Source organism: Oncorhynchus gorbuscha, linkage group LG20, assembly GCF_021184085.1.
Source record: "Oncorhynchus gorbuscha isolate QuinsamMale2020 ecotype Even-year linkage group LG20, OgorEven_v1.0, whole genome shotgun sequence".
Classification (NCBI taxonomy): domain Eukaryota; kingdom Metazoa; phylum Chordata; class Actinopteri; order Salmoniformes; family Salmonidae; genus Oncorhynchus; species Oncorhynchus gorbuscha.
The window spans coordinates 27,974,927-27,996,864 of NC_060192.1; the positions used below are offsets into that span (position 1 = coordinate 27,974,927).

At 41.6% G+C, this 21,938-nt stretch overlaps 1 protein-coding gene across 1 annotated transcript; it reads left to right on the top strand.

The window, feature by feature from the left end:
- The first annotated feature begins 3,495 nt into the window (after window positions 1-3,495).
- On the top strand, window positions 3,496-21,496 carry LOC124007400 (lipase member H-like). Its single transcript, XM_046317916.1, has 11 exons — window positions 3,496-3,584; window positions 5,437-5,500; window positions 5,790-6,160; window positions 6,273-6,381; window positions 6,526-6,627; window positions 6,727-6,816; window positions 6,964-7,131; window positions 7,483-7,572; window positions 7,953-8,061; window positions 8,175-8,348; window positions 19,679-21,496. Exons 2-11 carry the CDS (start codon window positions 5,443-5,445, stop codon window positions 19,761-19,763), a joined length of 1,356 nt encoding a protein of 451 aa, XP_046173872.1. The 5' UTR covers window positions 3,496-3,584; window positions 5,437-5,442; the 3' UTR covers window positions 19,764-21,496.
- The last annotated feature ends 442 nt before the right edge of the window (window positions 21,497-21,938 follow it).

Consider the following 21,938-nt stretch of genomic DNA (forward strand, 5'->3'; position numbering starts at 1 on the left):
ACCACAAGCTTCCCACAATATTTGGGTGAATTTTGGCCCAATCCTCCTGACAGAGCTGGTGTAACTGAGTCAAGTTTGTAGGCCTCTTTGCTCGCACAAGCATTTTCAGTTCTGCCCACAATTTTTTTATGGGATTGAGGTCAAGGCTTTATGATGGACACTCCAATGCCTTGACTTTGTTGTCCTTGAGCCATTTTGCCACAACTTTGGAAGTATGCTTGGGGTCATTGTCCATTTGGAAGACCCATTTTGCAACCAAGGTTTAACTTATGATCACACCGGTAATAGATCCATTGATGCATTACTTGTGAGGTACAGCTGAGTGAGCATACATTTAAATAATTTGCTTTTTAATTTACTGGGCTGATGGTGCCTGCATCTGATGGTCAGTCTCAGCGGAGGGAGAGAGCAGCAGACTGAAGGTCCGTCTCTCAATATCCTTCCGCTCTCCCTTTCCTCCACTGACCAAAAGGGGACACTGTCTTCCAGCTGATAGCGAAAACTCGAGTCGCACTGCATTATTTCTCCCTCATGCACAAATTCATGTTGTTACTCCTATGAACAGAGATCGTGAAATAATCCTTGATATAAAAAAATAACCAAGCCGCTAATAATAACAACAACGCAAGACTATAGATACACTTTCCTACTCATTCATTACTACTGCACTGCTTGTTGTGGCGCTGAGTGGAAATAGGAAGAACGCGCATTTTATGGTTTATACAAGTGTTGAATACAAAGTGTTGACAGTGCTAAGTAAGAACTTAACATGAGCACATTCATAAAAACAGCAGCTCTTTGCTGTATTCGTTGACAGTCTCGCTCTAGTCATGGTTTTAAACGTTTTGAAATCTCACAGTATCAATTTTGCCTTTAGCTTTCTTTTATGGCTGCTAAATTCCTGCAGACTCGTTCATCTGAGCAATCTGATTGGCCAGCGAAGTTATAGTGCACTTGATTTCCTCTCCAGGCCCACCGGGAAGGCAGAGTTTGAACCTTCAGATACATGAAATGGCAACAGTTTGCCTACCCGGCGAGCAGGGCAGCCCGGCGAGTAACCACGCCAGCCCAGGACCTCCACATCTGGCTTCTTCACCTGCGGGATCGTCTGAAACCAGTCACAGCTGATGAAACTGTGGGTTTGCGCAACTGAAAAAATGTCTGCACAAACTGTCAGAAACCGTGTCAGAGAATCTCATCGGCGTGCTCGTCATCCTCACCAGGGTCTTGACCTGACTGCAGCTTGGCGTCTTAACCGACTTCAGTGAGCAAATGCTCACCTTCGATGGCCACTCGCATGCTGGAAAATTGTGCTCTTCATGGATGAATCCTGGTTTCAACTGTACTGGGATGATGGCAAACAGCGTGTATGGCGTTGTGTGTGCGAGCAGTTTGCTGATGTCAACGTTGTGAACAGAGTGCCCCATGGTGGAGGTGGGTTTATGGTATGGGCAGGCATAAGCTACGGACAACGAACACAATTGCATTTTATTGATGGCAATTTGAATGCACAGAGATACCGTGACGAGATCCTGGGGCCCAATGTCGTGCCATTCATCTGCCACCATCACCTCATGTTTCAGCATGATAATGCACAGCCCCATAACGTAAGGATCTGTACACAATTCCTGGAAGCTGAAAATGTCCCATTTCCTCAATGGCCTGCATATTCACCAGACATGTCACCCATTGAGCATGTTTGGATCAACAGTGTGTTCCAGTTCCCGCCAATATCCAACAACTTCGCACAACCATTGAAGAGGTGTGGGACAACATTCTACAGCCTGATCAACTCTATGCAGTGGAGATGTGTGAAGCTGCATGGGGCAAATAGTGGTCACACTGAATGGTTTTCTGATGCACATCCCTACCTTTTCTTAAGGTATCTCTGACCAACAGATGCATATCTGTATTCCCAGTCATATGAAATCCATAGATTAGGGCCTAATCATTTTTAAAAATTATTATTGACTGGTTTCCTTATATTTACAATAACATTTACCGGTATGTCATTTAGCAGGCGCTCTTATCCAGAGCAACTTACAGTAGTGAGTGCATACATTTACACATTTATTTGTACTGGTCCCCCGTGGAGATTCCTGCAGAGCGATGCCTTGCCTTGCCTTACCTACTGGGTTATGTAAATAGAAAGGCCGTTTTTCATGTTGGCTCCCTAGGAGTGCATAGACTATGTCATGCTTCTGCACTGCTCTTCCAAAGACCTAGGGCTGTATTCAATCAACTTTGATTGAATGGGACATCTTGTCAGGTAGCTACTCTGTTCAGCTCACTTAATCAGTGCTGTCTGCCCTGCCAATCAAGCAAGTTTGGCACCGCAGCAACAATGGAGCTGGCTAATGCATAACACTGACTACATCCTATAGTAACTGGCAGTCAGGAGTGCTGACTACTTCCATATATTTTTCCACAACCAAAGATTGTGTTGTTTTATTTCTTACTGTGTCCATTTGTCCCTTATCTCATTATAATTTTGTGTCTGTTGTCCTTTGATTTCGATGTTTTGTGTACTGTATTTGTGATATTGAATTTTTGCATGTATGAATGTGTTTGCTTTGCTTCACTATTGTCTTTTTAGTTTTTCCTTTCTCCAGCCTTTCATCATACTTCAGTTCCCTGAGCTACTGTATGTACCTCTTTCTTTCTCTCTCTCGGAGGACCTGAGCCCTAGGACCATGCCTCAGGACTACCTGGCATGATGACTCCTTGCTGTCCCCAGTCCACCTGGCCGTGCTGCTGCTCCAGTTTCAACTGTTCTGCCTGCGGCTATGGAATCCTGACCTGTTCACCGGACGTGCTACCTGTCCCAGACCTATTATTTGACCATGCTGGTCATTTATGAACATTTGAACATCTTGGCCATGTTCTGTTATAATCTCCACCTGGCACAGCCAGAAGAGGACTGGCCACCCCTCATAGCCTGGTTCTTCTCTAGGTTTCTTCCTAGGTTTTGGCCTTTCTAGGGAGTTTTCCTAGCCAACGTGCTTCAACACCTGCATTGCTTGCTGTTTGGGGTTTTAGGCTGGGTTTCTGTACAGCACTTTGAGATATCAGCTGATGTACGAAGGGCTATATAAATACATTTTTGATTTGATTTTTGATTTGATGTGTCTCTAATGCTGTTAATAAAATATAAAACTTTTTGACAAGAGACAATTGTGTTTTTATGGCAAGTGAAATTGTCAAGGTCTCTTCTGATAGTTCTACCAGCAGGTTGCAGAGTTGATTATTGTTATTCTTTAATTATTTGTTACTTTTATTTCTTCTTTTTTTTTTTGGTATTTTTCTTAAAACTGCATTTTTGGTTAAGGGCTTGTAAGTAAGCATTTCACTGTAAGGTCTACACTGTATTCAGCGAATGTGACAAGCAACCTGAGTAGGAATGTGCCAAATTATGTCCTTGGGCAGGGGGGTGTGGCCAGGCTAGAACAGTGGGAGTTTATATCGCTCTGTGGTGTCACCTCTTTTACTTTCTCTATTGAACACAGACACGCAGACATGAATAGAGGGCTCTGGAACTTGACACACTGAGCACAGGGAACCAGTGCTCCCAAGCTAACAACAAGGTAAGGCTTCCACAATGTCTCAATTCCTTTCTGCTTATCTCTCTCATACTCCCTATATTTCTCCCTGAATAAGGTTTTAAAGCTTCTTCAGCAGTATTATTATTCTATAATAGAGTAGATCGTTGGCAGAGTAGACTACAGCATGTACACTATGGGGAATGGCATTTTGGCAGGGTTTTTATTACTGTAAACATGTGAGGTCTAATAATGTAAATAAAACACGTTGTCTGTGAGCAACATGGACAGGCATTGTTCTTCTGATTGTGTGGATTACCTTTAACCTTTTTTTCCCATTCTAATTACTGAATCTTAAAACCTACAATCTACCTGCAGTGAAGCCATTCAACATTCACATTGCATTCAGTCACCTAACCGGCTCCCGGTTGTGTGGATTATTAGCTTTGTGCTTTGACGACAATCCAGCTCAGTACATGATCACATCCAAGAAGTTTTGAACACAACTACAAGGATTAACCACAAGGTTTCACATTGACAGCCAAGCAGTGTCGTTGTCACAGGGTAGATCAACGGTGTTATTACTGCATTAGGTTTTGGTGGTCAGAAACAAATGTTTTCCTTTTACCAAATTCCTTTTGATCTATTTTATTATCTCTCTATCTCATTCGCTCTCTCTCACACATACACACACGTACTTTTATGCATGCTATAGGCTTAAACATTTTTCCTAGGAATACATTTTTGATTAAAAACTGTACTAAGACAAAGATTGGATCCCTTTCTCATACAAAGAGGAATTGAAACTGTAGGCGGGAGGGTGAGGCAACTTTGGAAGTTACTGTCCTTTGAGTTCCAAAGAATGCAATGATAATGTGCTTCTATCTGTGCTACTAATTAGGAAGGTGTCTGTGCTGTCTTAGTGGTGAGCACCAATATCACGAATGCAATATGATATCATTATTGTTTGAGCAAGGCATTTTAAGATATTGTTTTATCCTTGCTGTTAACCTACACTTTTATGTAAAAGAGCATACATGACTGTTCCGGCCGGCTGTCACAAACCCTCTCACAGGCTCTCAGTTTAGCATACTTAACTTCCTGCTGATGGCTTCCCATTGTATTCAAACTGACTGGGAAGGTTAGGACCCCAGAACACTCACACCTGACCCAATGGGCAATCAGCAAGCAGTTGTCTGAATTTCACAAGCCTTTGAAGTGAAGCCCACACAGTCCACATAATGTCATTCAAACCAATGTGATATCGACATTGGTTAGAAGAAATGCAGCTGATACTTGCCATATCAGTGCCCATCAGTAATGCCTATCACTGTTCGAGTTGAACGCAGGATCAGTCAGGAAGAAGGTCTTCCTATCTCCTCATTCATTTTATTGTAACAACGAAGAAAGCCACACACATGGGATCACACACTGCAGAATCAGGATTAGAAAACTACCTAGTAGATTACCTAGTGCTGATCTGTCATGACATTTACATGGCCAGAGTGAGTGCTGCTTCAGTATCAACCTATGTCCATGAGCTGTTCTGATGACAGAGTGACTCTCCAGTGACAATTGAGGGATACTTCTCAATTGCAATCAAAAATAGCTCGCTAGCTTTAGAGATCTTACACTTTTCGAAATCGTCCCTCTTTTGCCTGCTCTACAAGTTCACACATGCCCTTATTGATGCGGTGAAGCAAATGCAGCGCCACGGCATGTCCAGTAGTACACAAATGCACCATAATCACATAATCACAAATGTAAGCGAGAGGGACAGAGATATCCAGCTCAGTCAACTGGTCTCATCATGTTAATGTACAATCAAATAGTGTTATTTTACAATAGTTGGAGAAAAAGGTTCACCGTGTTTTATGACATTTTGTAACCATTGCAGACCTGAATGATGATCTTTTGGTGGTTCCTGGCACTGCTGCTGGGATCTGTTGAAATATATAGAGGTATGGTGACCTAACACACACACACGCATGCACACACACACATACATACACACTTGATTAAGTGCACTTTAACTGTGCTACACATAGGGTGGGGACATCAAATAATACCCCCCCCCCAACGCCCCCCCAGCTATTGGCAGACCATTTGGGAACTTTAAATCATCACATAAATAGGCTGTGTAAGCAGTCACTTAAAGGAAAGGATGCTTATGTTACTTCCCAATCAGCAATTATGGTGATTTCTTCTTTCTGACTCTCTCTCTTTCCCCTTCACTAACCCTGTCTCTAGCCCATGAATGTGATGTGTTCACTTATCTGGACCTTTATCACGCTATCATTGGAACCAGTCTGTATGTGAAGCTGTTGCTGTACACCAGAGCTAATCTGACCTGTGGTCAGGAGCTGTCCCACCATAACCTGTCAGCCCAGCCCCAGTTCAACCTCACCAAGCCCACCACTTTTGTCGTTCATGGCTTCCGTCCTACGGGCGCTCCGCCCAACTGGTTGAATAACATCATAGAGCAGCTGTTGGCCCGCGGAGACATGAATGTCCTGGTGGTGGACTGGAACCGCGGAGCTGCCAATATCAACTACCTGAAAGTTGTGACCTACTCACGAGATACAGCGGACAACCTCACTGCCTTCATCCGAAACATGCAGGTTATTAAGAATGAGTGCTGAAGTCTGAATACCTAACAAATTTGATGAGGGCCAAATGTATTACTTTGTACTAACAGTGTAGTATCTCCTTTGCCTGTTTTGTCTGTGTCAGGAGAATGGTGCCTCTCTTAGTTCCATCCATATGATTGGGCTCAGTCTCGGAGCTCACATCACAGGCTTTGTTGGAGCCAAGTTTAATGGCAAAATTGGGAGGATCACAGGTTAGAATAGATTTTCTTCTTTGTTGTTTTTATTATGGATACAAACTTTAGAAGTCTTTTGAAACCTCGAATACACTATAAGTTTGCAAAGAGTGATGAAATGAAGATCCTACATCTGTACTGATCTGATATTGACCTGATCAGCTGTCGATCCAGCGGGGCCTCAGTTCAACGGGAAACCCCCTGAGGATCGTCTGGACCCTACAGATGCACAGTTTGTAGACGTTGTGCACACAGACATGGACGGTATGTGCCTCTGCTTGCCTGTTTGGTTTAATACAATGGGAATCATGTAGTTATGTAATGTGTTTCTTCTTCTGTCACGTGTTCATTGTGCATTACCAGCATTTGGTTTCAGGAAGCCTTTGGGCCACATTGATTTCTATGCTAACGGTGGAGCCGACCAGCCTGGCTGTCCACTGACCATCTTCTCAGGTAAGTCGCTTAGTAAGAGACCATCCTTCGAATGATACATTAGATATGAATTCAACATGTGTATCACATAGTTTATTCCTGTAATGGTAAATACATCACTGATGTCCTCTAAATCCATCCTCAGTTCTCCCCTTCCTACTCTCCCAGGGTCTGGATATTTTAAGTGTGACCACCAGAGATCAGTGCTCCTCTATCTGGGTTCCCTGAACCGGACCTGTAACATCAGAGCTTTCCCCTGCACCTCCTATACTGACTTCCTGGACGGACTTTGCATGGATTGTGATCAATTCAAACCTGCCGGATGCCCTGTATTTGGTGGGCCCTCTAACTCCCCTTAGATTCATGAGTTTCATCTCATTGAAAGCTTTTTTTAATCACATAAAGATGTGATAGTTTACCTACTCGCCAAAATCAAGGCCTTAATTAAGCTAATGTACGTTACTGAATCGCACATAGGCTGCACTTACACATGCAGCCCAATTCTGATATTTTTTTTTCACACTAGTTGCTATTTTGACCAATCACATCAGATCTTTTCACATCAGATCTTTTTCAGAGATGCCTGTCCAATCGCAACCATAGTTCTTCAATGTGAAACGCAATCTGTTATGGAAGGCAGTGTCCCTCCACGTATACATAACATGGCTGTTTTATCTGTTGTTTCAGGTTATGACATCATAGAGTGGAAGGAGTCTCTGGTTCCTCTGCAGCAAACCAAGGCTTTCTTCACCACCAATAAACAGACACCATACTGCAGTAAGAGGATAATCATCAGCTTGCACACACGTTTGACCTCTAAAGAGAGACTTGCCGGGAATACTGTTGTACATAATGGCCAGTAATTTTTCTGTGATTTACATTTACATTTAAGTCATTTAGCAGACGCTCTTATCCAGAGCGACTTACAAATTGGTGCATTCACCTTATGACATCCAGTAGATGGTCTTCCTGGTCTAGCTTTGCGTGCCTGGCTTATTTTAAATGATCAGGCAAACGTACAGCATAGCAACACGAACAAGAGCTCTGTCAAAGTTGTTAAAATATGTTACTACGCCTATTCAATGAATGGAAACATACAGAGTCTGTAACTAGGTCATTGGTCAAAGTATTTACTTTTTTACCTCTCTCTCTCTCAGAGACGAGCTATTGGGTGGACATTGTAACATGGAACCGTGATACTCGCTGGGGCTACATCACCATAAAACTACACAATGGTAGTGAGGTGACAGAGGCAACAATAAACCAGTAAGTAACTATTTACTCACTGTATCGTTACCAAAACAACACATACTGTACATACAGTATAGAAAGAGACTCTGGGGAATCTCATTAACATCTCATATGCTCTCCTTCTTCAGTAAAGCATCCAGTTTTAAGAAGTACTCAGAGACCCGATTACTGGCCCAGTTTGAAAAAGACCTTCAGAAAGTCCACAAGATCTCAATCAAATTCTCCAGGGTGAATGCATTTAAACCTAAGTACAAACTACGGGTGCTCCGCATCCGTCTCACACACCTGGAGCGCAAAGACAGGTCAGTGTTCCGTCACATCCTCTTTCCTCTAAAGCTTCTATCACATGTCACCTACAGTGCCTTGCGAAAGTATTCGGCCCCCTTGAACTTTGCGACCTTTTGCCACATTTCAGGCTTCAAACATAAAGATATAAAACTGTATTTATTTGTGAAGAATCAACAACAAGTGGGACACAATCATGAAGTGGAACGACATTTATTGGATATGTCAAACTTTTTTAACAAATCAAAAACTGAAAAATTGGGCGTGCAAAATTATTCAGCCCCTTTACCTTCAGTGCAGCAGAAGTTCAGTGAGGATCTCTGAAGGATCCAATGTTGACCTAAATGACTAATGATGATAAATACAATCCACCTGTGTGTAACCAAGTCTCCGTATAAATGCACCTGCACTGTGATAGTCTCAGAGGTCCGTTAAAAGCGCAGAGAGCATCATGAAGAACAAGGAACACACGAGGCAGGTCCGATATACTGTTGTGAAGAAGTTTAAAGCCGGATTTGGATACAAAAATATTTCCCAAGCTTTAAACATCCCAAGGAGCACTGTGCAAGCGATAATATTGAAATGGAAGGAGTATCAGACCACTGCAAATCTACCAAGACCTGGCCGTCCCTCTAAATTTTCAGCTCATACAAGGAGAAGACTCATCAGAGATGCAGCCAAGAGGCCCATGATCACTCTGGATGAACTGCAGAGATCTACAGCTGAGGTGGGAGACTCTGTCCATAGGACAACAATCAGTCATATATTGCACAAATCTGGCCTTTATGGAAGAGTGGCAAGAAGAAAGCCATTTCTTAAAGATATCCTTAAAAAGTGTTGTTTAAAGTTTGCCACAAGCCACCTGGGAGACACACCAAACATGTGGAAGAAGGTGCTCTGGTCAGATGAAACAAAACAAAAATTGAACTTTTTGGCAACAATGCAAAACGCTATGTTTGGCGTAAAAGCAACACAGCTCATCACCCTGAACACACCATCCCCACTGTCAAACATGGTGGTGGCAGCATCATGGTTTGGGCCTGCTTTTCTTCAGCAGGGACAGGGAAGATGGTTAAAATTGATGGGAAGATGGATGGAGCCAAATACAGGACCATTCTGGAAGAAAACCTGATGGAGTCTGCAAAAGACCTGAGACTGGGACGGAGATTTGTCTTCCAACAAGACAATGATCCAAAACATAAAGCAAAATCTACAATGGAATGGTTAAAAAATAAACATATCCAGGTGTTAGAATGGCCAAGTCAAAGTCCAGACTTGAATCCAATCGAGAATCTGTGGAAAGAACTGAAAACTCACAAATGCTCTCCATCCAACCTCACTGAGCTCGAGCTGTTTTGCAAGGAGGAATGGGAAAAAATTTCAGTCTCTCGATGTGCAAAACTGATATAGACATACCCCAAGCGACTTACAGCTGTAATGGCAGCAAAAGGTGGCGCTACAAAGTATTAACTTAAGGGGGCTGAATAATTTTGCACGCCCAATTTTTCAGTTTTTGATTTGTTAAAAAAGTTTGAAATATCCAATAAATGTCATTCCACTTCATGATTGTGTCCCACTTGTTGTTGATTCTTCACAAAAAAATACAGTTTTATATATTTATGTTTGAAGCCTGCAATGTGGCAAAAGGTCGCAAAGTTCAAGGGGGTCGAATACTTTCGCAAGGCACTGTATTTTCTACTTGGCAACTTTTCTTTTACTTTTCCCTTTCATGTTGTTCGAAAAGGTTGATAGCAATTATAATTTGATTAAAATTCGAAATGTTAAATAAACCTTGTGTGAAGTAAAATGTGAATCCTGCCGATGCAAGGGATCTTTTGGGGTTGAGTGAAGAGTAAAAGTCTGTTTGTTGCAACAGGAAATTATACTAAGATAATGACATCCTGTGTATCTGCAGTTTGAGGTATACTGTAGAAATGTTATATGTTCCATTTGAAAAGCAGCGTATGTTGAAAAAGGAGCAAGGTTTTATACCCAGAGATATATCATATGCACACTTAGAGACAGTGAAGTGGTTAGGGGGCTAACGCTAACATTAGCTAGCCCTAGATGTTAGGGTTAACCTGTCTAGGACTGGGGTTCCGCTAGCGGATGAATCTTCATCAGAATGTTCTCCCAGGAATCACAGTTCCACAATAAATGCTTGTTATGTTCGACAATGTCCATAATTTATGTCCATTTAAGTCCAATAGCTTCTTTTGTTATGGCGTTTGGTAAAAAAATCCAGAAGCGCAATCTGTTTTAGTCGGACGAAACGTTAAAAAAGTTATATTACAGTTCGAAGAAACTTGTCAAACTAAGTATAGAATCAATCTTTAGGATGTTTTTATCGTAAAAGTTCAATAATGTTCCAACCGGAGAATTCCATTGTCTGTAGAAAAGCCAGAGCAGGTCGCTCTCATGTGAAAGTGCGTGACGAGGCTGCAGGCAGACCCCTTAGTCAATCAGCTCCCATCCGGCCCCCCTTCACATGAGAAGCCTGAAACAATGTTCTAAAGACGGATGACATCTAGTGGAAGCCTTAGGAAGTGCAAAATAACCCATATCCCACTGTGTATTTTTTATTTTTTTATTTCACCTTTATTTAACCAGGTAAGCTAGTTGAGAACAGGTTCTCATTTGCAACTGCGACCTGGCCAAGATAAAGCATAGCAGTGTGGACAACACAGAGTTACACATGGAGTAAACAATTAACAAGTCAATAACACAGTAGAGAAAAAAAAGAAGAAAAAAAAGAGGTGAGTTCAAAAACGACCTCAGATTTCCCACTTCCTGTTTGGATTTTTGCTCAGGTTTTTGCCTGCCATATGAGTTCTGTTATACTAGCAGACATCATTCAAACAGTTTTAGAAACTTCAGAGTGTTTTCTATCAAATAATAATAATATGCATATATATTAGCATCTGGGACTGAGTAGGAGGCAGTTCACTCTGGGCACGCTATTCATCCAAAAGTGAAAATGCTGCCCCCTATCCCAAAGAAGTTTTGAGAGAAGCCTTGTCTGTCCTATATCTGAGCGATACAAGAAAGATCAGGAAACATGTTTTGTTATGTTCATGTATATAACTCCTTATTTGTCACTAAACAATCTAAGCCCTGTTAGCCCATACAAATGCATCGAATAACAGATTCACTACATGGAACAACAGATAGTCCCACCCCAAAAATGTTCAAGAAGTTTGTTCTGAAGTGTCTATCCTATATCTGAGAGATAAGAAAAATACATGTTAAAAATATTTTTAAATCTAACTAAACAGTCTCCACACAGTGCCTTTGGAAAGTATTCAGACCCCTTGACTTTTTCCACATTTTGTTACGTTACAGCCTTATTATAAAATGTATTAAATTGTTTTTTTCCCCTCATCAATCTACACACAATACCACGTACTGACAAATCAAAAACAGGTTTTTAGAAATGTTTGCTAATTTATTAGCAAAAACTATCAGACTCAGTACTTTGTTGAAGCACCTTTGGCAGCGAGTACAGCATCGAGCCTTCTTGGGTATGATGCTACAAGCTTGGCACACCTGTATATGGGGAGTTTCTCCCATTCTTCTCTGTAGATCCTCTCAAGCTCTGTCAGGTTGGATTGGGAGCATTGCTGCACGGCTATTTTCAGGTCTCTCCAGAGATGTTCGATCACGTTCAAGTCCGGGCTCTGGCTGGGCCACTCAAAGACGTTCAGAGACTAGTCCCGAAGCCACTCCTGCGTTGTCTTGGCTGTGTGCTTAGGGTTGATGTCCGGTTGGAAGGTGAACCTTCACCCCAGGCTGAGGTCTTGAGTGCTCTGGAGCAAGTTTTCATTAAGGATCTCTCTGTATTTTGCTCTGTTCATCTTTGCCTCGATCCTGACTAGTCCCTGCCACTGAAAAAACATCCCCACAGCATGATGTTGCCACCACCATGCTTCACTGTAGGGATGGTGCCAGGTTTCCTCCAGAAGTGATGCTTGGCATTTAGGCCAAAGAGTTCAATCTTGATTTCATCAGATCAGATAATCTTGTTTCTCATGGCCAAGAGTGTGCAAAGCTGTCATCAAGGCAAAGGGTGGGTACATTGAAGAATCTCAGATATAAAATATATTTAGATTTGTTAAGCACTTTTTTGGTTACATGATTCCATGCGTTATTTCATAGTTTTGATGTCTTCAGGATTATTCTACAATATAGAAAATAGTCTGGAATGAGTAGGTGTGTCCAAATGCTTGACTGGTACTGTATATACTGTATAAATAAATATATATATATTATATATTTCCACTTCAAGAATTTATGTACATTTTCCCAAATACGAATGGTATTGAGAATCAAATCAAACTTTATTTGTCACATGTGCCGAAAACAACAGGTTACCATGAAAATCTTACTCACAAGCCCTTAACCAACAAAACAGTTCAAGAAAGAGTTAAGAAAATATTCACAAAATAAACTAAAGTAAAAAATTATAAAAAGTAACACAATAAAATAACAATAATGAGGCTATATACCAGGGGTACCGGTACCGAATCAATGTGCGGGGGTACAGGTTAGTCTAGGTAATTAGGTAGGTAAGTAGGTAAGGGTAAAATGACTATGCATACAGTTGAAGTCGAAAGTTTACATACACCTTACATTTAAACTCAGTTTTTCACCATTTCTGACATTTAATCCTAATAAAAATTAATCCTAGTAAAAAGTTGACATACACCTTACATTTAAACTCAGTTGTTCACAATTCCTGACATTTAATCCTAGTAAAAATTCCCTGTCTTAGGTCAGTTAGGATCACCACTTTATTTTAAGAATGTGAAAAGTCAGAATAATAGTATAGAGAATGATTTATTTCAGCTTTTATTTCTTTTATTACATTCCCAGTGGGTCAGAAGTTAACATACACTCAATTAGTATTTGGTAGCTTGGGTTAACTTGGGTCAAACGTTTTGGGTAGCCGTCCACAAGCTTCCCACAATAAGTTGGGTGAATTTTGGCCCATTTCTCCTGACAGAGCTGGTGTAAATGAATCAGTTTTATAGGCCTCCTTGCTCGCACACACTTTTTCAGTTCTGCCCACAAATTGTATATAGGAATGAGGTCAGGGCTTTGTGATGGCCACTCCAATGCCTTGACTTTATTGTCCTTAAGCCATTTTGCCACAACTTCGGAAGTATGCTTGGGGTCATTGTCCATTTGGAAGACTCATTTGCGTCCAAGCTTTAACTTATTGACTGATGTCTTGAGATGTTGCTTCAATATATCCACATAATTTTCCCTCTTCATGATGCCATCTATTTTGTGAAGTGCACCAGTCCCTCCTGCAGCAAAGCACCCCCACGACATGATGTTGCCACCCCCATGCTTCACGGTTGGGATGGTTTTCTTCGGCTTGCAAGCCTCCCCCTTTTTCCTCCAAACATAATGATGGTCATTATGGCCAAAGAGTTCTATTTTTGTTTTATCAAACCAGAGGACATTTCTCCAAAAAGTACGATCTTTGTCCCCATGTGCAGTTGCAAACCGTAGTCTTTTTTTATTGCGGATTTGGAGCAGTGGCTTCTTCCTTGCTGAGCAGCCTTTCAGGCTATGCCAATATAGGACTCATTTTACTGTGGATATAGATACTTTTGTACCTGTTTCCTCCAGGTCCTTTGCTGTAGTTCTGGGATTGATTTTCACTTCCGCACCAAAGTACATTCATCTCTAGGAGACGGAACGCGTCTTTTTCCTAAGCGGTATGATGGCTGCGTTGTCCCATGGTATTTATACTTGCGTACTATTGTTTGTACAGATGAACGTGGTAGCTTCAGGAATTTGAAAATTGCTCCCAAGGATGAACCAGACTTGTGGAGGTCTACAAAAAAAATTCTGAAATCTTGGCTGATTTCTTTGGATTTTCCCATGATGTCAAGCAAAGAGGCACTGAGTTTGAAGGTGGGCCTTGAAATACATCCACAGGTACACCTCCAATTGACTTAAATGATGCCAATTAGCCTATCAGCAGCTTCTAAAGCCATGACATAATTTTCTGGAATTTTCCAAGCTGTTTAAAGGCACAGTCAACTGAGTGTATGTAAACTTCTGACCCACTGGAATTGTGATACAGAGAATTATAAGTGAAATAATACGTCTGTAAACAATTGTTGGAATGATTACTTGTGTCATGCACAAAGTAGATGTCCTAACCAACTTGCCAAAACTATAGTTTGTTAACAAGAAATTTGTGGAGTGATTGAAAAACGAGTTTCAATGACTGAAACCTAAGTGTATGTAAACTTCCAACTTCAACTGTAGATAATAAACAAAGAGTAGTAACAGTGTCAAAACAAATGTGGGGAAGGGGTCAATATAAATAGTCTGGGTGGCCATTTTATGAATTGTTCAAGAGTCTTATTGATTGTTGGATTGTCTGTTGTTTTCATCAACGCCATGGACCCGAAGTAGTAAGTATATTTTAGATCATACAGTATTACATTTGTGGCTTCGATACTCTTCCACTCACAGGGATAGTCTGCTGTCCTTTGAACGCAGTAATACATCTTCATATGAGGTATTCCAAAACCTTCAGCTGTGTAGGGTAAGTTTAAAACTGTCAACTTGACTCTTGAGGTTTTCCATTCCAAATAAAGTTGGAGAGCAGAGCATCTATTCTATTTAAAAGTTGGATGCAATTGAAACTGACAAGGCCTGGAAAAAATTCATCAACCTTGGTAATATATTCATTTAGATTATGTTGACCCTACCTAACATAGAAATAGGGAGAGATCTCCATCGCTGAACATCAGATTCAAACCTATGAAAGGAGAGTAATTGATTGTATATGCCTCCTCCAGATTGCATGGTATAAGTACACCCAGGGGTTGCATATGTGTGTTTGTCTAGTTCCACTTAAATGTACTTTCTAAGCAGAAATATATGTTATTTCAGTTTTCTCCCAGTTCACTTTGAATCCTGATACAGCACCATAGGTGTCTAACAGATAAATGAAGTAAAATGTCAGCTGTAATCTGCATACAATGATATTGCATGTTGATCTCCACCAATCTCTATGCCCCAGATTGAGCCATGATTTCTAATGATTGATGCTAGGGGTTCTGTGGCTAGAGAAAATAAATAACTTGACAAAGGTCTTCCCTGTCTTGTCACTCTTGATAACTTAAATGATTCAGAGATCTGTCCATTTGTTTTGTAAAGACACTTGTAGAAATTTGTACAATAGTTCAATCCACTAAATATAAACTGGACAAATTGATACTGGGTGGAAGGCTCTGCATTACTTTATTTTTAATTAGCGGGATTGTAGCCAAACATAGTGACTTGGGAAGTTTATTTTTTTCTAGTGCTACTGTGAGCGTAAGTAACATTGGCTTTAATCATTTGTGACCAAAATGTCTATAACATTCCACTGGGAATTCATCATTACCAGGAGATTTCCCAATTCATGGATTATTGATGGCCTCCAATTGTTCACATGGGGTAATGTTTCTATCCATATACATTTTCTCTGGTGCACCTATAATTGGTGAAACAGCCTTAAGGAAATTGTCTATATCCTCCTTTGAGCTTTTGTTTTTCAGATTGATACCGTTTGTGATAGAATGTTTTTAAGACTGAGTTCATTTTAGAAGGATCCATTGTCATACTACCATCTTTGGTTTGAATGTTATACAGTAGATGGGATGTTCCTCTTCCTTCTTTCTCTCTCTTATTCAATTTGATGGCAGCAATCTCTGCAGATCGGGTGCTTATTGTATTATATTCAAGCTTCAAAGTGTTCCAACTGTTGAATGGTTTCAACATTTCTATCTAAATTGTGTTTTCTTTCTAAGTCGTGGATTTTCTGTTCAATTATTCTATATGGGGTCTTCTTTTTCTCATGTTAAAAGTTAGACATGATACACCCTCTTGCTTTACCAGATTCCCAGACAATAGTTGGGCATACTTCATTGTATAAATGTTTTTCCAATAACATCTTTCTGTGTTGAGTAACATTTTGTTAAATCGCTATGTTTTTGCATTTGAGCTTAAACATAAAGGTCAAAGGGCTATGGTCTGTAATTATTCTAGGATAATGTACTATACATATATATGCACCGAGCTATATATATAAAAGTATGTGGACACCCCTTCAAATTACCGGATTCGGCTATTTCAGCCACACCCGTTGCTGACAGCTGTATTTAAGCCAGCACACATCCATGCAATCTCCATAGACAAACATTGGCAGTAGACTGGCCCGTACTGAAGAGCTCAGTGGCTTTCAACGTGGGACCATCATAGGATGCCACCTTTTCTGCCCTGCTAGAACTTCCCTGGTGAACTGTAAGTGCTGTTATTGTGAAATGGAAACGTCTAGCAGCAACAACGGCTCAGCAGCAAAGTGGTAGGCCACACAAGGTCACAGAAGGGGACCACTGAGTGCTGAAGCACGTAGCGTGTAAAAAATAATCTGTCCTCGGTTGCAGCAGAACTACAGAGTTCCAATCTGCCTCTGAAAGCAACTTAAGCACGAGAACTGTTCGACGGGAAGCTTCATTGGTTTCCATGGCCGAGCAGTAGTACACAAGCCTAAGATCACCATGCGCAATGCTGAGCGTCAGCTGGAGTGGTGTACAGCTCGCCGCCATTGGACTCCGGAGCAGTGGAAACGCGTTCTCTGGAGGGATGAATCATGCTTCACCATCTGGAAATCCGACGGACGAATCTGGGTTTGGCGGATGCCAGGAGAACACTACCTGCCTGAATGCATAGTGCTAATTGTAAAGTTTGGTGGTGGAGGAATAATAGTCTGGGGCTTTTTTTAATGGTTCAGGCTCTTTAACGCTTTAGCATACAATGCCATTCTAGACAATTCTGTGCTTCCAACATTGTGGCAACAGTTTGGGGAAGGCCCTTTCCTGTTTCAGTGTGACAATGCCCCTGTGCACAAAGCGACCTCCATACAGAAGTGGTTTATCCAGATCGGTGTGGAAGAACTTGACTGGCCTGGAAAGGGCCCTGACCTCAACCCCATCAAAGACCTTTGGGAGGAATTGGAATGCCGAATGTGAGCCAGGCCTAATCGCACAACATCAGTGCCCGACCTCACCAATGCTATTGTGGCTGAATCTAAAAAGTACCCGCAACAATGTTCCAACATCTAGTCGAAATCCTTCCCAGAAGAGTGGAGGCTGTTATAGCAGCAAAAGGTCAAAACATATTGATACAACAGTAGCTAAGATGGGGAGAAGTAAATCTCTGCTCTACCTTCGTAACAGCACTATCAACAACGCAGGTCCTACAGGCCCTGGTTTTGTCGCACCTGGACTACTGTTCAGTCGTGTGGTCAGGTGCCACAAAAAAGGACAGGAAAGTTGAAATTGGCTCAAAACAGGGCAGCATGGCTGGCCCTTGGATGTAGAGAGATTGACTTCATCACTACTTGTTTTTATGAGAGGTATTGCCATGTTGAATGCACCGAGCTGTTTGAACTGCTCGTGCACAGCTTGGACACCCATGCATACACCACAAGACATGCCACAAGAGGTCTCTTCACAGTCCCCAAGTCAGGAACAGACTATGGGAGGCACACAGTACTACATAGAGCCATGGAACTCTATTCCGCATCAAGTAACTGATGCAAGCAGTAAAATTAGATTAAATAAAACAGATTAAAATACACCTTATGGAACAGCAGGGACTATGAAGCAACACAAACATAGGCACAGACACATGCACACACACACACACACACACACACACACACACACACACACACACACACACACACACACACACACACACACACACACACACACACACACACACACACACACACACACACACACACACACACACACACACACACACACACACACACACACACACACACGATAACACGCGCACTAAACACATGCATACACACACACACACACACACACGATAACACGCGACCTATACACATGCATACACACACACACACACACACACACACACACACGATAACACGCGCACTATACACATGCATACACACACACACACACACGATAACACGCGCACTATACACATGCATACACATGGATTTTGTACTGTAGATATGTGGTAGTGGTGGAGTACGGCCCTGAGGGCAGACAGTGTGTTGTGAAATCTGTGAATGTATTGTTATGTTTTTTAAATAGTATGAACCGACTTAATTTTGCCGGACCCCAGGAAGAGTAGCTGCTGCTTTGGCAGGGGATCCATAATAAATACAACTCCATATTAATGCCCATGATTTTGGAATGAGATGTTCGAAGAGCAAGTGTCCACATACTTCTGGTAATGTAGTGTATTACACATTCAGAAACACAGTCAATACAATAAAACAATGCCTAAAGGGATGTAGTTAAAGGCGCCAGAAGCATTATGTAATGTCAAATAAATATTGCATTTGTCATGTACATGTGATTAAATGTTCTTAATCCTGTTGTGAAACTTTTAATAAACTTGTTTTATTATTTCCAAACCTGTTTCCATTAAATTAAAGAGTCAGACAAGTGCATGTATTTTACTCAGGACTTTTGTTCTAGTTATAGTTGATTGAGGATTTTATAATAATAATAAATTATATTAATAATAAGATGTCATTTGTATTGGGGCGGCAGCGTAGCCTAGTGGTTAGTGTTGGACTAGTAACCGGAAGGTTGCAAGTTCAAATCTCCGAGCTGACAAGGTACAACTCTGTCGCTCTGCCCCTGAACAGGCAGTTAACCCACTGTTCCTAACCCGTCATTAAGAATTTGTTCTTAACTGACTTGCCTAGTAAAATAAAATAGTGCTTTTAATTACAGCAAGAATCTCAAAGACCCTCTTAAAACAACAAAACAAAACATTTCAGTTAGCCTATTGACAGTTCTGTCTGGAGGCGTTAAGAGTCCTGGTTTCTAGAAATGGTTCCACACCCAGCTGTCAAAAGTAAGGCATTAGTAGGAGTCTGTATAGTATCTCAATCTAGTCCTAGCCAGGCAAGGAGAGGTTGGTACTTAATGTTTACGGTAGAAGCCCTACTCACAAGAGGGTGAGGTAGCATGGGTATTTGACTCTGAGGATCGCTCGCTATTCGATAAGGCCCTTGGCACCGAGGCTTAGTCCAGACCCAAGCTGTGACCAGTCTGTTGTCAAGGCAAAGAAGCCTTTTACGGGCCGCTTGGGATCAGGGACAAGGAATAACTGATTGCTGTGAGATAGGCAGGTCCGGGTTGAGACCGATTCGCGAGAGGAGAGATATAGTAGCTTTAACAATATGTGAAGTCACTGTTTCCTCTGTGCATTTTGCATAACATTTTCACCTCTCGTACCCTTTTACTAAATCATCCATGTCACCCTCTCTCACACACAGGCCTCTCTGCCGCTATGACATTCTCGTGGAGGACAACAGAGAGGTGACCTTCAGATCCATCCCCTGTGAGGAGTCCAACTTCTGAGACAATAACAGATACACAGTATGATGTAGAGAGTCAGCAGTGGCCATTTGATGGCTCTCTGGGTAAATGGAGTGAGGCAGTTGACCCAGGTAGCCTACATGCTACTCACCCTCTGGTCCGTCTATTCAGTGGCTTAAGTCTAGTATGAGTCCAGAGCATTGTAAATGTGTGTAAGTGTGATGATTTTAATGAATGATATATTGTATTCATTTATGATTTTTTTAAAGTACTATGATGATTGTGTCTGTATCACTGAGACCACTATGTGGTATATTATCTGTGGGAAACCACTACTAAATACATATTTTATTAATGTAAATACATATGACATTTTTGGGAATGAGAGCCACGTCAATGGGTCATTACACGAAAAGAGTGCATTTTGTATCCCTTTGATATCTTAATTAACCCCTCTATGGAAAGAGGAGACTCTCTCGAACACGATTGTGTTCTCCGTTTTGCTCTACGACCCCCACATGTTTCTTGGGACTCGTCTGTCAGTAAATATCAGTTGTTTTGCTCTAGGACCTCACAAGACTTGTCTGAAGGTCCCATGGTACCCGTTTTAAAAAAAAAGATTGGAAGTATATATGGAGACTGTTTAGTGCCAAAAATAAGGGTAAATACGTTCCCTGCTCTTTCTTATATCTCTTAGATATCCTTAGTATGACCTTAAAACAATTCCATATAGTTTAGTAGAACACCCCCCCCCCCCCTTTAGACAGGACTTGGACTGTTTAGTGCCAAAAATAAGGGGTTTATTGTACATATATTTTTTTAAACATCACGTGGAGAATTCAATACAAATGTTTTATATGAATAACGACTTGCTAAAGTGCCAATATTAAGCATTTTGACATGTCCCTCTGTGCCTCCTCTGTGTCCGTCCATGCACCTCTGTGTCCCTCTGTGCCTCCTCTGTGTCCCTCCATTCACCTCTGTGCCTCCACTGTGTCCCTCCATGCACCTCTGTGTCCCTCTGTGCCTCCACTGTGTCCCTCCATGCACCTCTGTGTCCCTCTGTGCCTCCTCTGTGTCCCTCCATGCACCTCTGTGTCCCTCTGTGCCTCCTCTGTGTCCCTCCACGCACCTCTGTGCCTCCACTGTGTCCCTCCATGCACCTCTGTGTCCCTCTGTGCCTCCTCTGTGTCCCTCCATGCACCTCTGTGCCTCCACTGTGTCCCTCCATGCACCTCTGTGTCCCTCTGTGCTTCCACTGTGTCCCTCCATGCACCTCTGTGTCCCTCTGTGCCTCCTCTGTGTCCCTCCATGCACCTCTGTGTCCCTCTGTGCCTCCTCTGTGTCCCTCCATGCACCTCTGTGTCCCTCTGTGCCTCCTGTGGCCCTCCATGCACCTCTGTGTCCCTCTGTGCCTCCTCTGTGTCCCTCCATGTCCCTCTGTGCCTCCTCTGCGTCCCTCCATGCACCTATGTGTCCCTCTGTGCCTCCTCTGTGACTTCTAGGAAGAGTTTCCACCCTCATTGTAAAGCCCCAACCCTGTTATGGTCAACCCTGTTATGGTCAACCCTGTTATGGTTAACCCTGTTACTTAATTTGGCACTTAAAGTTAGGTGAAATCAAAAGTTCTTTTGACCAAGTTACATCAAATTGGTGGAATGACCCCAATGCAATTGAATACTTTAAACCACTTGACTTAAAGAACATGCTTGTTTTTTGTTTTTATTTTATAAAAAATGTCACATAATAAGCTGATATAAAATATGTTTGTATAAGATGCTCATTAGTTTTATTTTGTTACATACGTTACATCAACTTTTCTCAAATAGACAACAACGATTGTTCACTATATTTAAAAAATATTCACTATAGTTTTTCTGTTGTTTCATAAATGATTGATACTATACAGCAAATTCCTGTCTGGATTTCATTGATACTTAATTTTGAGAGAACATTCTAAGAGACAGATTACCACTTGTTCTGGCATTGTTGGTGATGCCATGCTGTTTGAGCCTGGCCTGCTCATTCAGACTTCTTGCTGCTCATTTAGGCTTCTTCATCTGTGCCACAAGACAACACACAGACATGAGACCTAGAGGTAACATCGAGTAGACACAAGAGCAAGCTAGCACTGCACCATGATAAGAAATCAATCTGACTTGTAATAAACTGAACTTTGTCTTAAAGGCCCAGTACAGTCAAAATTCAGTTTTGTTT

Excerpts from the sequence above, each read along its gene's own strand:
- LOC124007400 (XM_046317916.1), top strand. The coding sequence starts at position 5,443 with ATGATGATCTTTTGGTGGTTCCTGGCACTGCTGCTGGGATCTGTTGAA. Across the intron at positions 6,628-6,726 it reads TGTGCACACAGACATGGACG|CATTTGGTTTCAGGAAGCCT; the intron begins GTATGTGCCTCT and ends GTGCATTACCAG. Across the intron at positions 8,349-19,678 it reads CACCTGGAGCGCAAAGACAG|GCCTCTCTGCCGCTATGACA; the intron begins GTCAGTGTTCCG and ends TCTCACACACAG.